At 42.0% G+C, this 14,749-nt stretch overlaps 1 protein-coding gene across 1 annotated transcript in view; it reads left to right on the top strand.

Annotated features, from left to right (window-relative positions):
- Positions 1–3,825: 3,825 nt before the first annotated feature.
- Positions 3,826–14,749, top strand: part of TMEM165 (transmembrane protein 165) — a 30,775-nt gene continuing 19,851 nt past the window's right edge. Inside the window, exons 1-2 of the mRNA XM_074347651.1 lie at positions 3,826–4,033; positions 13,625–13,850. Of these exons, the coding sequence (XP_074203752.1) occupies positions 3,833–4,033; positions 13,625–13,850 (427 nt within the window). The 5' untranslated portion in view covers positions 3,826–3,832. The remainder of the gene's footprint in view (positions 4,034–13,624; positions 13,851–14,749) is intronic.

The raw sequence follows: 14,749 nt of genomic DNA, 5'->3' as shown, positions 1-14,749 counted from the left end.
CAACAGAACCTGGCAGGTGGATTGGATCTGGAGTAGGAGAAAATGAGAGGAATCTAATAGGGGTCCCCTGGTCCCATCCACTGAGATGGAAGCCTGAAGAAGGAACAGGTTTTGGGAAGGAAATCCAGAGAAGTATTTGTCCCATGCTTTATTTGAAATGCCTGTGAAACATCTAGATGGAGGTGGCAAGCATATAGCTGGATAAATAAGAACACATGGAGCACATGTTCCACGTTCTTTTTGGAACTTTCAGCCCACTTGTGGAAACCTGGGAAAGTCCAAGAATGGGCCTGAAAGGGCATTCTGGACCAGCAGAGGTCCCCACGAGGTCCAGATCCCCATCATCTAAAGGGTTTTAGCACACCTGTGGGTAGCGGTATGCTTCATTTCACATAGTGCAAGTGCTTTAAAGAGTTCTACAGGTCAAGCAAGTTGTGAATTACTGTTTGTCATTAACTTACCTTTCAATTTGCCAAACACTTTCTTCTTAATGTTGAATTGTCTTTCATTGACTCTCAGTGGGAAGTTTTTGGTTTCTGCTTCCCCCTCTCCTTTCTTATCACTCCCTGCCTTCGCTTTTCTAACCAGCCTTTCCTCTGTGGACTGCTTCATGTTAAAAAGTTTAAATCCATCCTTTCATGTTTCTGGGGTGCAGGGAGAGGTCTCTAATAGAGCTTAAGAAATAGCTTACCTCTTCCCTACTTCTGAAAAGTTGAGGAAGAAAACAAAGAGTGAGACAGACAGGCTGCCACAAGTGACTTTAGGTCTGGTAGCCAAGTGTGCTGAGCTAATACTGAATTCCAGAATTACAAGCTGTCCCCACCCAGTTCCCAGCAGCTCTGGGTTGGGAGCAGGCAGGCCCCTGGGAGAGCGGCAGAAACTTGTTCTTCCCTGTGGGCTGCACCTCCCTAGAGGAAACAGGTGGCAGAACTGAGCCCAGTATGCTGTTACTCTGCCCAGATTTATTTTACATCATCAGAGGTGAAACAGTTAAGGCTCTGAGAGAAGCGAGGAAACAGTCCTCATGGAAACTTGGGGTGGAGAGAGGACTTTCTCCTCTAATGATAATGGAAACGTTCACCATTAATTGGCTGGTTTTATATGTTTGGCTTTTCAGTAAGTAGGACACTGTTAAGTTCAACAGGCAGATATCAAGCACAATTCTGCGACCTACTAAGTATAGTTTTGGGAAGGTTACTTGAGCTGTCTCAAATTTCTCATTTGTAAAAATGAGGATGAGAGTACCTGCCTTGTGAAATCATTCATGTAACACATTCAGTGCACTGCCTGGGTCAGAATAAACACTCAGTAAAGATTTGCTGCTACTATTACTACTGTAGTGGTGGCTATCACTGTTACCATGTTAGGAGATCTGTTAGGTGCCAAAGATATAAAAGATAAAAGACATAATCTTACCATCTAAAGCTCAGTAAGGAGGTAGGAATAAAAATATAATACAGTGTAATGCACATTAGTAAAGTTTTTTTTACCAGAAGGGTGCCTACCAACGATTACATTTTAGTGAGATTATACCTATGCAGGCCAGGACAAAAAAAAAAGCCGACTTGGAATTGTTGAGCTTCCCACATTCTTATTGGGTAGGAGTCAAGTAAGTGGCTCTGTTTGCAAGAAAGGTATCAGGAAACTGCCTGTGTTTTTAGGGTAGGTTTTTTATCCCCAAAGGAGTTAGTCACCAGTGAGGACTAGAACAATGATGGCTCTAAATCCTCAAGGTGGTGAAAGCCAGAACCAGCCCTGATTTAGCACTCCTGGGCATGGAAAGAGCTGATCCTTTGGAATCTGACACCTGGAGCCTAAACTGGCAGAGCTTGAGGGCACTTGGATCACGGTGACACTGGAATAGGCCAGAAGGGCCCCACTCTGGCTGAGATTCTGACGCGGCACTGACCCCACTGTGCAGGACCCCCATGAGGGCAAGGCTTTATCTCTATGTACTTTACATCTGCTAAAAAGCTTTGCTGCCTTGCCCCTGAGTCACCCCTTCAGTGGCTGGCGCATAGGCATCCTGCAGCTGTAAGCCGTAAGTCCTCATTGCCTCATCTGCCGAGGTGACTGGGAATTCAGCCAGGAGTACTTCCTGTTAGAGAGCTCTGGAGTGTGGAGGCAGGCCCCAGAAAATAAGCCAAGCACCTTCCAGGATCACGGATACGTGGTCAGTTTTGCCGCATTCACCCTCTGCTTCAGCCATTAGATCAAGCCACTAGATTCACGTTCAGGTACCTCTAAAGTATGGCAAATTCTGTAGGCATAAAAGAGAGGGAGTTGGAGGGAGGACAGTTCTCTATCACTGGTTTGTGAGAGCTCAAACATTTGCACCCTAGGGATGAAATGGGAGGCATAATAGTTGTACACCAACTGTGTAGGGCATCCTGGTCACTGACATAGTAATAGAAGCATGAATATGCTACAGCAGCATGAAGCAAGAAGTGGTAAGTTCTGTAAGAGGAGGTGTTGGGGGAAGACTTCTGAGAGGTCAGGCCTGAACAGGATTTGGAAGAATGAGTAGGCGTTTACAATGACAGAATAGAGGAAGTTAATTACAGACAGGAAGAACAGCATGGACAAAAGCTTTACTAACCCATGACAGCATGGTATTTTCAGTGAATTCAAAGTAGATTTATCCACTCTGCGACAGTGTTTTGGTGGATTCATTTCTTGTTCCAGTGTTTACTGATAACCTCCCTTAGTTCTTAACAAAGTAAAGGTTTATTATATGTAAATGCATATACAATATTTATAATAGTGCCTGCCACATGGTTAGCACAATCTTAGTCAAACTTCTGATAACTAAATAGCTCAGTTTTTTTTAATAAGATGTAAAAATTTTCTCAACCAACTATCCTGTTTTCTATTCCTGCTCCTCCAATCCCCATACTTCAAAAATCCTAGATTCAATTTCAAAAGCCAAATATTTTAAGAGGTCAGTTTAAGATAGGTGCGGCACAGACGCCTAAAACGGAAAGGCGCTGCAGGAAAAGGGTAATGTTAGTTGTTTTTGGTCTGGGGTGATTATAGGCAAACTGTCTAAAACAAGTCTTTAAAATTTTCGTCTGTTATTTTCTAAGTCCTGTTTCAGAGGTTTGTTTCAAATAATCGCATCTGGAGCCTCTAAGAACGTTGCACTCGGTAGATGGCCGCGCCGGCGGCGGCACGGAGAATCGGTGAAGCACTCAAGAACCGGCTAAGGTGTGGCCGTTCCCGCAGCAAGTGCCACGTAACCAGGGCACTCGAACTAATTTGACATCTAGGAAAGGCTACGAGAAGCGACAGGCTGGCCTGGATATTAGGGCAGAAGACTCAGGAGGAAACAAGGAGTAAAGAGCCGTGCAATTCTGGGACGGTGGGCAGAGGGAGAGGAAGAGGGTCCCATCTCGGGTGCGAGAAGGATGCGAGACAAGGAAGGTCACGCGGCGCCCGGTACCCGGGAGCGCCGGGCCCAATGGGAGGAGGGCGCGAGCCGCACCTCAACCTGCCGGATGACGTCACGACGCCGAGGCGGACGCCGGGCCAATGGGAGGCCGTCGCGGGCAGGGGCGGGGCCCGGAGGAATTGGGCTGGGCCGCACTGAGACAGTTGGAGGAATCGTGTGGCCACCGCGGGTGGGGGGAGAAAGAGCCGCCGGCTGCGGACGCCGGCCTGCCCTGAGCCTCTGCCGGCCCCGGCCACTTCCCGCATGCTGCCGGCTCCTCCCTGAGCGGCGGCGGCGGCGGCGAGGCGTCAGGGACGCTCCTGGGGGCGGCTCGGGGTCGAGGCTTCCTGTCGCCCGCACTTCCTCTTGCGGCGCCGGTGCACGGCCGTCTCGGCCGGCGGGATGGCGGCGGCCAGGGGGAGCGGCCGTGCATCTAAACCCCGGTTGCTTCTGCTCCTGCTGGTTCCGCTGCTGTGGGCCCCGGCCGGGGTCCGGGCCGTTCCCGACGAAGACAGCCACCGGAACAAGGAACCGCCGGCCCCTGCCCAGCAGCTGCAGCCGCAGCCCGCGGGCGTGCAGGGCCCCGAGCCGGCCCGGGCCGAGGTGAGCGGGACGGGCCCGGGCAGGCGAGGCTGCGGAGCCGGCTGCGCCGGGTACCAGGCTCGTCGTAGCCAGAGCGCCGCCCTCGGCCCAGGCAGCCGGCGGGGGGAGGGAAGCCCGGTTGCGGCTCTCTGGGCTGGAAGACGTCTGAGTGCGCTTTCCCTGGGTCAGGCCTGGCCTTGCCTGTCTCCTTATGGGGGAGGGGAGGAGGGGAGCCGAACTAGGAGTCCGCTGTAAACCTTTAGTTCCGGAGGATAAAGATGCTGCCAAGGAATGGGCTTCTTGTTGATCAGATGTATCCTAGAGAGCTGGGAATGCTCATCATCCCAAGTGGAAAGTTTTTAACAGAGGGCAGCTGGGAGGCTTTTGGTATTCTCTGAGAATAACAACATCGGCCATTTCATTGTTGAAGCAGTTTATCCCATACTGTTTAGCACATTCAGCTTTGCACAACTCTCACTTTATTTTTTTTTAACAAGTTCTCGTTTGCAGGAAGTAGCCTTTAGGAAAGCACAGGAATCATCCGTCTTTGACAGTACAGAGTGCTGCAGCGGTGTGGGACGCCAAAACTAAATTTATAAGTATACCAGAATCCTACATTTTGGTCTCCACTAAAAGATATTAATTAGCATCTAAATTTATGTTAGTAGAATCCCTTAGTCACTTATGTTCAAGATCTCGGCAGCGTTTTTTAAATGCTCTGTGCGCCCTGGGCTTTCTCCTCATTTCCAATTTGGACTCCTGAATTCAGGCCTTCTGTAGTCTCTTCTAATAGGAGCTCAAACCTCCCATTTCCACCCCAGGCTACCTTCAGCCTGTCCCCATCTAACGAATCTTCCTGAACACTGAATTCCGTTTTACCTCTCAGAAACCTCCAGCGAGTTGCCCCGCACGCTGATTTCAGCCCAGCCTCTTCAGCAGGATGTGCACGTTTGTTGGTGTCTGGCTCCAGTCAACACCTCCAGGCTGTTAGCCACCACTCCCTTGCTCACTCATATGCTGTACTCAGACTTGCCATGTGCTCTCTCTCTCCAACAAAAACCCTTTTTAAATAAAAGAGCTTTAGTGAGCTTGAAGCCTACTGGTCAGAACTTTTCCCACCTTTCAAGAACCATCCGATATCGCCTCTTTGTGAAGGCTTCCTAAAATTTCCTGGCTGGAAGTGATTTCTCTCTCCTGCCTGTCACTCCTGGGCTCCACGGACCTGGCTCGCCATTTCCACTTCTGAAATTGAACTGACATGCTGATTCATGAAACTCATTGTTAGTGTTCGTCGTTTAGCCTGCTGTCATTTAACTCATTATCAGAAATTTATTTAAAGCTATAACTATTTGGGGTTATGTAACTTTCCAGGCTTTGCATTAAAGTTTTAGATAGTGATTTTTGAGATAAAAATAGTGGTAGGTATGGCTATTAATACCCTTTTACACTGCTATAAAAAATACAGCCATGTAAAATAAAGGCAGCAGTGTCCAGGGACCATATGTAAGTGTCTTAAGGATCCTTGTTTTTAAAATTGGGGATGTGAAGGGAAAGGGCAGGCACAGTGTAATACGATTTTTGTCTTTATTGTCTTGGTATTTCACATAACTTTTGTTATGGATCAAGTGGGGTTTTTTTCCCCTTTGCCTACTGTACTGCAGTATATTGGAAGAGATTTTTTTTTTTACATTTTCTAAACTGTAATATAAATATCATTTGCTTTTTTTGTCCACTTAGTGAAAGTTAAGATGTGGTCAGAGTTCCTAATTTAATAGTTCCTAATTTAATAGTCATTCACATAAGCAAGGGTTCAGCATAGCTGAATATCTGAAAGTTTCAACTCTTTAACTCTTTAGCTTTGCAACTACAGGCAGCAGATCTTTTAAAGGGGTAGGATATTTAACCTTACGCTTTCATGCCACTGAGTGTGGACTTCTGAAAATGGAGAGGGGAAAATCTCTCTGTTACTGGTAGGCATTTAAATGTAAGATGTATTATAAAAATGTAGCTGCATCTTATAGGGTGCGTTGAGGCAAGATTACTGAACTTCTAATAAGGCTTTCTACATTGATTTTTTTTTTCCTCTATAATCAGATAAAAAAAAAGTTTGGGAAGTTTACTCTGAAGTTATAGTTAAAATTAAAACCATGAAAAAAGCACTGTGGATCACTGGGACCCTTTCATTTATGCAGTTTATGCTTCTAGTGACGTACTCAGTTTTTTTCTTCCTTCCCTGGGCAGAGTATGTAATACAAGAAGCATTCAGTCCCTTTAGTTGGGGGAGGTCAGATGGATTTAATAAAGGTAATTTATAATTTGCTGCATATTCTGGGAGGTCAGATGGATTTAATAAAAGTAATTTATAATTTGCCGCGTGTTCTGGAAGGCCAAAGGACCGCAGTTGCATTAACACTGTTGATAAAGCTACAGCAGCCTACCACCTGACCCAGTACCGATTCTCCTTACTGTATTTCTCCTTTACTGTTTCTTGGCATTTCTTTCATGTATTATCTTTTAACACGGAAGCTTTCCACACAATATTTTAAACATTTTTCCATTTTTATTAAGTTGCAGTCCTGCTCCATCCAATCCAAACTCCTAATTCAAGGCTCTTTATGGCTGAGACTGAGGCCGTCAGGTGTGAAGATTCGTCTTACTCAGGGTTGCTGTGTCAGAATGAAATGATCATGATGTTACTGCACTTTTTTGTTGGTGTTCTACCAGCAAAGCGATTCATTACAAATAAAAATCAGTGAAACTAAATACACAATACATTTCACATGTCAAAATGTATGAATACATTACAAAACAGTAACATTCTCAGAAACAAAGCTGTTAAACATTCATTAAAATAAAAATGTGTTAAATATATTCGAATATAAATTAACAAATAACATTCATAAAAATAAAATATTATTTTAAAAGCAACAAACTAAACCATCCACAAATAAAAGATATGAGTGAAAATTTATAATGAAAGACAATTTTAGTTTTTTATTTTAATGCAGTCTCTTAAAACCAAGTTTATCCATGGTGTCATTGTTTAAGTTACACATGTATTCTTGGGCACATTTTTCCAACTTCTGAGAAAGGTTTTTCTGACTTCACACAGTAAAGTAATGGCAAGGAGACAGTTCTAAGCCAATTCTAAGCGTTTTCCTGTGACTCCTTTATCTTCAAATAATCTCACCTCTTGTATCGTAACTTTTGTTGAGGGACTTCGCTTTTTTTTTGCAGGGACTTTAGTCTTTTTTTTTTTTTTTTTTTTTGGTAGCAGGCTATAGATTTTGTTTCAAAGAACGCATCTTCATCTTCTCTGATTTCTTTATGTGTAGATGGAAATTCCGATGCAGGTATGTGTGTCAATTTCAATACAGTCGCATATGTGTTCATTTAAACTCTACAACTAGAATAGGAATGATTTTTTTCATTGTTAATTGTCATTTTCTTTCTTCTGAAGATCATGGAAGAATAAAGGGCTACTCTCTAAATGAGGGAGTTTTTTCAACATTTTTCAATTTGGAGCTAATTTTAACTTTAAAGAAGTGTTTTATTCAGGAAGGTTTTTTTTTTTTTAATTATAAGTTGTTGACCCTACTCTCAAGATGTAAATACTTTGGGTTTCAGACCCAAAATAAAGTGCTGAAAGAGTGGCCTTCGTACTAAGGAAAACACTGTATTTCCTCACTTTCTGTAACACTGTGTAATTGAACAGTGGAATGCCAAAACTGGAATTACAGTCACTGCGTCTGACCCTCCTGTACTAATCTAAGTATTTGCTTCTCTGCCAGTACTTTCTGCCTTCATGTATCGAACAAAACTGTCATCGTTTCCATCCCTCTCTGTGTCCATGTGCCTGTTCTCCTGTGACCTCCAGTACTTTCCTTCCTCAGTATCTTTATTCTCTCCTTTTCTTTGGTTCCTGTGCCCACAGGTTTCTCCAATTTGGAGGGGGAAAAGGCCATTGACTTAACTCTACTTGACTGCATTCTATTTTTCAGTTTTATAAACCACATTTCTAACTAGGGAATTAGCTGCTTTGTCACTTTGCTTTAGTCTTATGTTATCTGGCATGAGCCCCTGTCTTTATTGAAAGGTCATTTTTGAAGGATACCTGTAACCTACCTAATGGCTAAATCCAGGGGTCTTTTCCAGTTCTCGTTTGACACTGTTAACTCTCCACTTTTTAAGAGTCCTACACCATCTCGTTTTGTATGAACTTGAGGAAACTGTTTAACCCTATTGGTCCTCAGAGTCTCCTCTTGTGTGCAGTTGGGATAACAGTTCTTAAGGTTTTTGAGTATCAAATAAAGCAATGTATATGGAAATAACCTGGCATTTAGTTAGTAGCTGAGTGAAATGGTGATTGCCCCTAACTTGACCATCTGTGATGTTCTCCTGCCTGGCTCTCTAAATATCTAAGACAATTTTATTTTCTCCTTTTCCCCACCCAACCCCTTCCCTAAATATAGACATTCTCTGAATTTCATGTTTTTCAATGTAATCTCTGCCTTTTCCCTTGGAAAACTAATCTTGCAGAGCTCCAGCTGATAAAGTCAGGCTACCAGTAACCAAATACATATCTGAGGCTGTGCTGGCCTAACCTCAGGTGTCTCATTTCTGATGTCCTCTTGGAAACCTTTATATGAAATGCTTTTTATCCTCAAATTGAATGTGTCTAAAGCCACACTATTTTTATTACTCTTTATATGCCTTGGAATATGAATATCATCTTTGATTCTTCCCCTTTGAAAAGTTCTGTTAATTTTTCTTTTCCATTGTGTGCAGAATGTTTTCCTTTATTTTATCCTCAACATTGGTCTTGTGTGGCAGACCTCCTAATTCATCAGTCCGGTGGCTGGTGTTCTCTGCTTTCCGTCCTGATCTATTAGTCATAGTGCCTCCTTAATCATGTCTGTGTCTTCTACTCAAAAACTTTAAAGGGCTTCTTGCTTACCCCTAAGCTAGTTCGTAAACATACTGGATTTTCAGTCTGGGCCCAATTTATCTTTCTTTAGCTCACCCCAACTATTCTGATGATTTACTCCCTGATCTTAGAATATGCCTGTTTTCTTTCAAATTGTCAATCCAGGGAAGAGGGTAAGTGCATGTACCCAGTGCATTTTCAAGTTAGCCACTCCATGAGTAATGAGGACAAATCCTGCTGAGTCTTTCGAAGAGCCTTCTGAAATGAACCTCAGAACTGACTGCCCCACTGTGAAAGATGGGTGAAACGTTGCCCCACAGGGCTTAACTCCTCCATATTGCTGGCTAGTGAATCAGTACCTTCAGAGCACTTCCCTTCTGGTTGGACCTGCCTGAAGTCAGTTACAACCTATAAGCAACTGGTCCTCTGTATCTAGAGTAAGAGATTGGGTTAAGAACTTTTTGAAGTGGGGCCTAATAGGTATCTAATCATGTGCCTGGTAAAAAAATCCAAAAGGTGAAGAAGAGTGCAGAATGAAAAGTGCTTGTATTCTAGTTCAGCGGTCAGCAAATGATAGTTTACCACTGACTGCCTGTTTTTGTAAACAGCGTTTTGTTGTAACAGAGCCATGCCTGTTCATTTAAGTATTACCTATGGCTGCTCTCAGGCTGTAGCATCAGAGTTGGGTAATGAACAAAGAGACTTTATGGCCCTTTTTCTTAAAAGTTTGCTGACCCCTATTGTAGTCATCTTGGCTCCTTCCCTGGAAACAGACACTGTTTCCTGAGGTTTCCAGTACATTAACAACTGCGTATGGACTTTATATGCTTACCCAAATCTCCACTCCTCCACACACCTACCATGACTGTATACATAAGACATACTTTTTTTAACTTAAAAAATCTTAGTGTTCTTTTTTTCTTATTAGTATATATAAAACAATCTTAATTTTAGCCCCATGATATTCTAATATATGGAGCTGCTATTTATGTAACCAGTTCCCTATTGATGGACACTCAGTCACTTTGTCTCTTTTTATTGTTGCAAATGTTAACATTACATTTGTACGTGTTTCTAGTACAGTTAACTCCCTGAGTGTTCCTGTCTCAGGTTTTATTTCAGTCATGTGCCTGCCAGGTACCTGCCACAGTCTGCGTTCAGTTTGAGGGGAGTGGGCTCATTAAGGGGCTGGAGCTGTTGGGAGAGGCCTTGCCCAAGAGGTTCTACGTAAGTTGAATCTTCAGGAATCTGGATGAATAGGATACTGAAAAGAAAGTAGGAAGTGAAGGCGACTGCATGACTGAAGGCTTGTGGTTACCGAGAGCTTGACATGCTCTTGGGCTGCCCTGCCCCGGACCACAGCCCCGAGCCGTGTGGCGGTTCTCGGGCGCTGGAGCATGTGCGGCCAGTCCACGCTGAGGTGTGCGTGAGGTGTGTGCAGGGAGTAGGGTTACACTGGAGTCTGAAGACTTGGTAGGAAAAAAAAGAATGTTAAGTATCTCATTGGTCACTTAAAAATATTCCTAGGGTGGTATTTTGGATATGTTGGGTTAAATAAAATAATATTAAAAATAATTTTTCGTGTTTTTAATATGTGGCTACCAGAAATTTCAAAATTACCTTATGTGGCTTGCATTGTTTTCTGTTGGACAGTGCTGCTCTGGTTCATCCTTCGTTATGGAGTGTAAGGTGCATTTGGGTAATTGGTATGTTATTAGATAGCAGATGGTGGTAGTTAACCAGTATTTGCATTTTATATTCTAGGCATAAGAAGGTCATTACAGTTTCTTACACAGTGAAGTAACGTGATGAAATTAGTTTTTGGAAGACTAGACTGGTCATGTTGTGGTGTGCTGTTCCTAAGGGCTTATGTGTAGTTACTCATTTAATCCTCAGAACAAGCCCCCAAGGTATAGCTATCCCTCATCTTTCAGATGAAACTTGAGGCACAGAGAGGGAAACTTACTGGCCCAAGGTCATACAGGAACTAGTAATGCCTTGGCCATGAACCCTGGCAGTTTGGTTCCAGAGCCCACCTATTAAGCCGCTCCACTCTGTCACTCTAAAGGTGAATTAGAAAAAGGAGATGGTCCTTGCATTCAGTAAGCACTTGGGCAGTTGACAACAAATGATTGAATGGTAACTGATTATTTTCTGCCCCCATTTATTAATATTTTAAGTTTTAAAAATCTGTCTTCATAATACCCTGGTACTTTTCAGTTCTTACCATACCGTGGCTGGTGGCTCTTTACCACTGCTCTCCAAAATCAAAATGCTGTCTATTGAGATTAATAGACAGCAGATTAATATGTAACAAAAGCTATAAGTTGATTTTTTTTTAAAGTTTTTAAGAATCCATATTTTTTGTTTTGCTTTGTGTCTAAGAGGCAAGTTTTATTTTATCCTCCTCATTTCACAGAGGAACAGGGAGGCTAAGTAATGTGGCCAAGGTTTTATGGCTGGGAATTGTAAAACCACGGGAATTTGTGGTTTTGATCGCTATTTTGTTTGTTTTTTAAAATAAACATTTTTTTGAGCTTGCAGCTAATTGGTCGTAAATGGTGAATATTTATTCCTAAAATTTTTCTTGGATTTCAGGTCTGAAATATTTTGCAATGAAATTTCTTCATACAAAAGGTATATCCAAGATGAAAATGTTGTAGTGGTGAAAACTGAATTAAAACGCTAATTTATTTTTTTTTTAAATCATACTTAAAGCTCATAGGGTATTGGAAGAGGAAGGAAGCTCATTTTTATAGGAAGACCAGCATAGTTGGGATTAAAATGCTAATGATGAGAAAACTAGAATCCCTTAAAATGGTACTTGCTTCATCAAGAGCTGGCTTCCAAGGCTGCCCATTTGATTTAGCCCTATCCCCAAATGTTTTCTAAAATGGTTAATTTCTAAATTTCCCCAATTTTTAGCACAGGAGTCTCGTCTGAGTAATGCTTAAAGGTTTCTGATCTTCACTGTGTAATTTGGGAGTCCAGTTTATGTCACGTGTTAAGAAATGACACACATACTAAAACTTTAGGATTTTAATCTTATTTCTGACTGGGGCCTTTGTAAGAGAAAGAAGTTCTGTTTATACCCTGTCATCTCACATTCGGTCTTGGTTCTTTTTGTTGTTGATTTTTCTTTTTTATCTCTTAGGTTTCTAGAGATTCATAGGCTTTAAAAAATAATTAAGGATAGGCAGTTGGGATTGGAAGAGACCTTTAGAAGTGATTTCTTTAGTGCAGCGCCTCTGCCCCTGGGCACTATTGATATTTCAAATTAGATCATTCTTTCTTGTGTGGGAATTGTTCTATGAATCATGTCCTGTCTGTAGCAGCATCTCTGGCCACTACTTTCTTGACGCCATTAGTTCCCCTTCAGCTGTGACAACCAGAATGTCTCTGGACATTGCCAGAAGTCCGCTGGGAGACATAGCCGCCCTGGTCTGGGACCACTGATGAGCACATTTCCTGTAGGTAGTGGTTCTTTTCTCTGGGTCTCTACCCAGGGAGTTTACCACTTTCTCTAGCAGTCCACCTCAGCTTCCAGGATTCATCTGGTAGAAATCTTTTCTCTGTGTTAAGCTACAATCTAGAGCTTTTTAAGTCTCCCTCTTGGGACCATACAGACTCATACAGACTTTCACAGTTACTGGAACAGAGGCATCCGGTCCTTCCCGGTGCCTTCTGTGATTGTTTTAGAGCATGAGTTTGGCAAGCTTCTTTTTGTAATGGGCCAGATAATAAATATTTTAGGTTTGGCCACATATTTGCAGGCTGCTTAAGGTTTTTGTTGCATAATTTTCCTTCCCTTCCCTCCCTCCCTCTTTCTCTTTTTCTTTTTTTGCAACCCCTTAAAAATGTACAAGTCATTCTCAGCTGGACTTACCCTCAGCAGAAGCCTGCCAATCCTGGTTGTAAAGTCTCTTCCATCTGGCATGATCTTCAGAGGGCAGTGCCTTCTTGATAGGTGGTACCTCAGAACCAGTACAGAACTTTGAGTAAGAGCTGAGCAGCACAGAAGATGGGCTTGTCACTAACTCTTTGAAGGGCTTAAAGTGCCTGCTCCCTGTTTGGAGCTTTGTCATGTTTTCAACTCAAAATGACCTTAACACCAGCCAAGACTCTGGCCTGTACTTTTTATTAGGCCATTTTACACCCTAGGTTAGTTTTAGACTTTAGGACCATCCACATATCCTGCTATATTAGACCTCATCTTAGCTAGAGCCAACTCTTGCTCTAGCCTGTTGAGAGCTTTCTGGATCCTCTGTTCTCTAAAGTGTTAATGAAATTTCTCTCAGTTTCCTGCTATTTGGATGTTTGATAAGCATGCCTTGGTCTTATGTCCAAGTTATGAATAAAAACTTGAATGAGACATAGTTAAGAACTAAATCTCAACCTACAAATACTTAGAAACCAAGGTAATATTAATGTGTGGATATAAGTGGTCTCTATTTTTTTTTTAAGTTCCGTAGAATTGTACTTAGAATTTTAGCTCTGTAGAATCCCTGCCATAGCAGCCATCAATCAGAGGTTGCTGTCGTTACCAATGGCTTTCAAAGATATTAGACAATAAATAAGCCTAATGATGATGGTATACAAAATAAATTAATTTAAAATAATGACTTTTAAAAAAATAGCTGATATATATATATATATATATATATTTTTTTTTTTTTTTCTCCCAGAAAGGATTTACACCAGCTGCTCCAGTTCTCACCAATAAAGAAGATCCAGCTACCCAAACGAATTTGGGATTTATCCATGCATTTGTGGCTGCCATATCAGTTATCATTGTGTCTGAACTGGGCGATAAGACATTTTTTATAGCAGCCATCATGGCGATGCGCTATAACCGGTTGACGGTGTTGGCCGGTGCCATGCTTGCCTTGGGCCTGATGACATGCTTATCAGGTGAGTGTGCTTTTTCCTCCTAATGAGTTTACTGAATTAGAGAAAGCATGGTGTGTGGCATTGAAGTGACTGAATCATTCAACTGGTTATGGTGGAATTTAGTTTGTGTTCCAGAATTTAGTCAACAGAAAATATTTTTAGTACATAAATTCTTAAATATCATATTGCACTTGTAAAATTAAATTTTCAGCTATTCAGTCAAGATACATACACCTCATTTATTCACTATTTTTTTTTATCCTTTTGCTGTGGATATCCTTGCTTTTTTTTTTTTCTTTTTAAGTCCAGATAGGTTTATTTACATCTGATAGCTTAGAAATAGGACTCAAGCAGCCACAGAGAGTTGCGTATTTCCTACTGAAGGACTTTTTTAATAATGAAGAGTCGCGTTCAGTGTATTGTGCTCTATTAAGCTATTCTTGCTCATTACAGTAAAAGAATGAAACATTCTTAGATTCCCAGTCTGTTACTATTTGAGTTCCTGTTATTATAGGCTTCAATTTTTCAAAGAATTAAGACCATGAGAAAGTAAACTTATTGCTGAATAATTAAGCATAGTTTAGTCTCTGATTCAAAAGCTGCCGTTAACCACATGGTTGGGTGGAAAATAGTGAGTTTTCCTGAGTCAGACTTGGATTGGAGTCTGATTATGCCATGTATTAACCTCATAATAAGTTACTTAACCTCTTTGAGCTTCAGTTTCCGTCTGTAAACTGAAGATAATATCTAGCTGCCTCACAGGGTTGTGGTTTGTATTAAAATGATTTCTTTATATTTCACGTGCTCAGTCATTCCCCCCTCTCCCCCCTCTCTCAGTCATTCCCCCCTCTCATTCCCCCCTGCCTTAGGTTTCTCGTGAAACACAGTTTTAAAGTACAGAACAAGTTCTATTTCTGGCT

The sequence above is a fragment of the Camelus bactrianus genome, chromosome 2, assembly GCF_048773025.1.
Source record: "Camelus bactrianus isolate YW-2024 breed Bactrian camel chromosome 2, ASM4877302v1, whole genome shotgun sequence".
Classification (NCBI taxonomy): domain Eukaryota; kingdom Metazoa; phylum Chordata; class Mammalia; order Artiodactyla; family Camelidae; genus Camelus; species Camelus bactrianus.
Note: the sequence above shows the minus strand (reverse complement) of the source record. Positions and strands in the feature narration are given on the sequence as shown.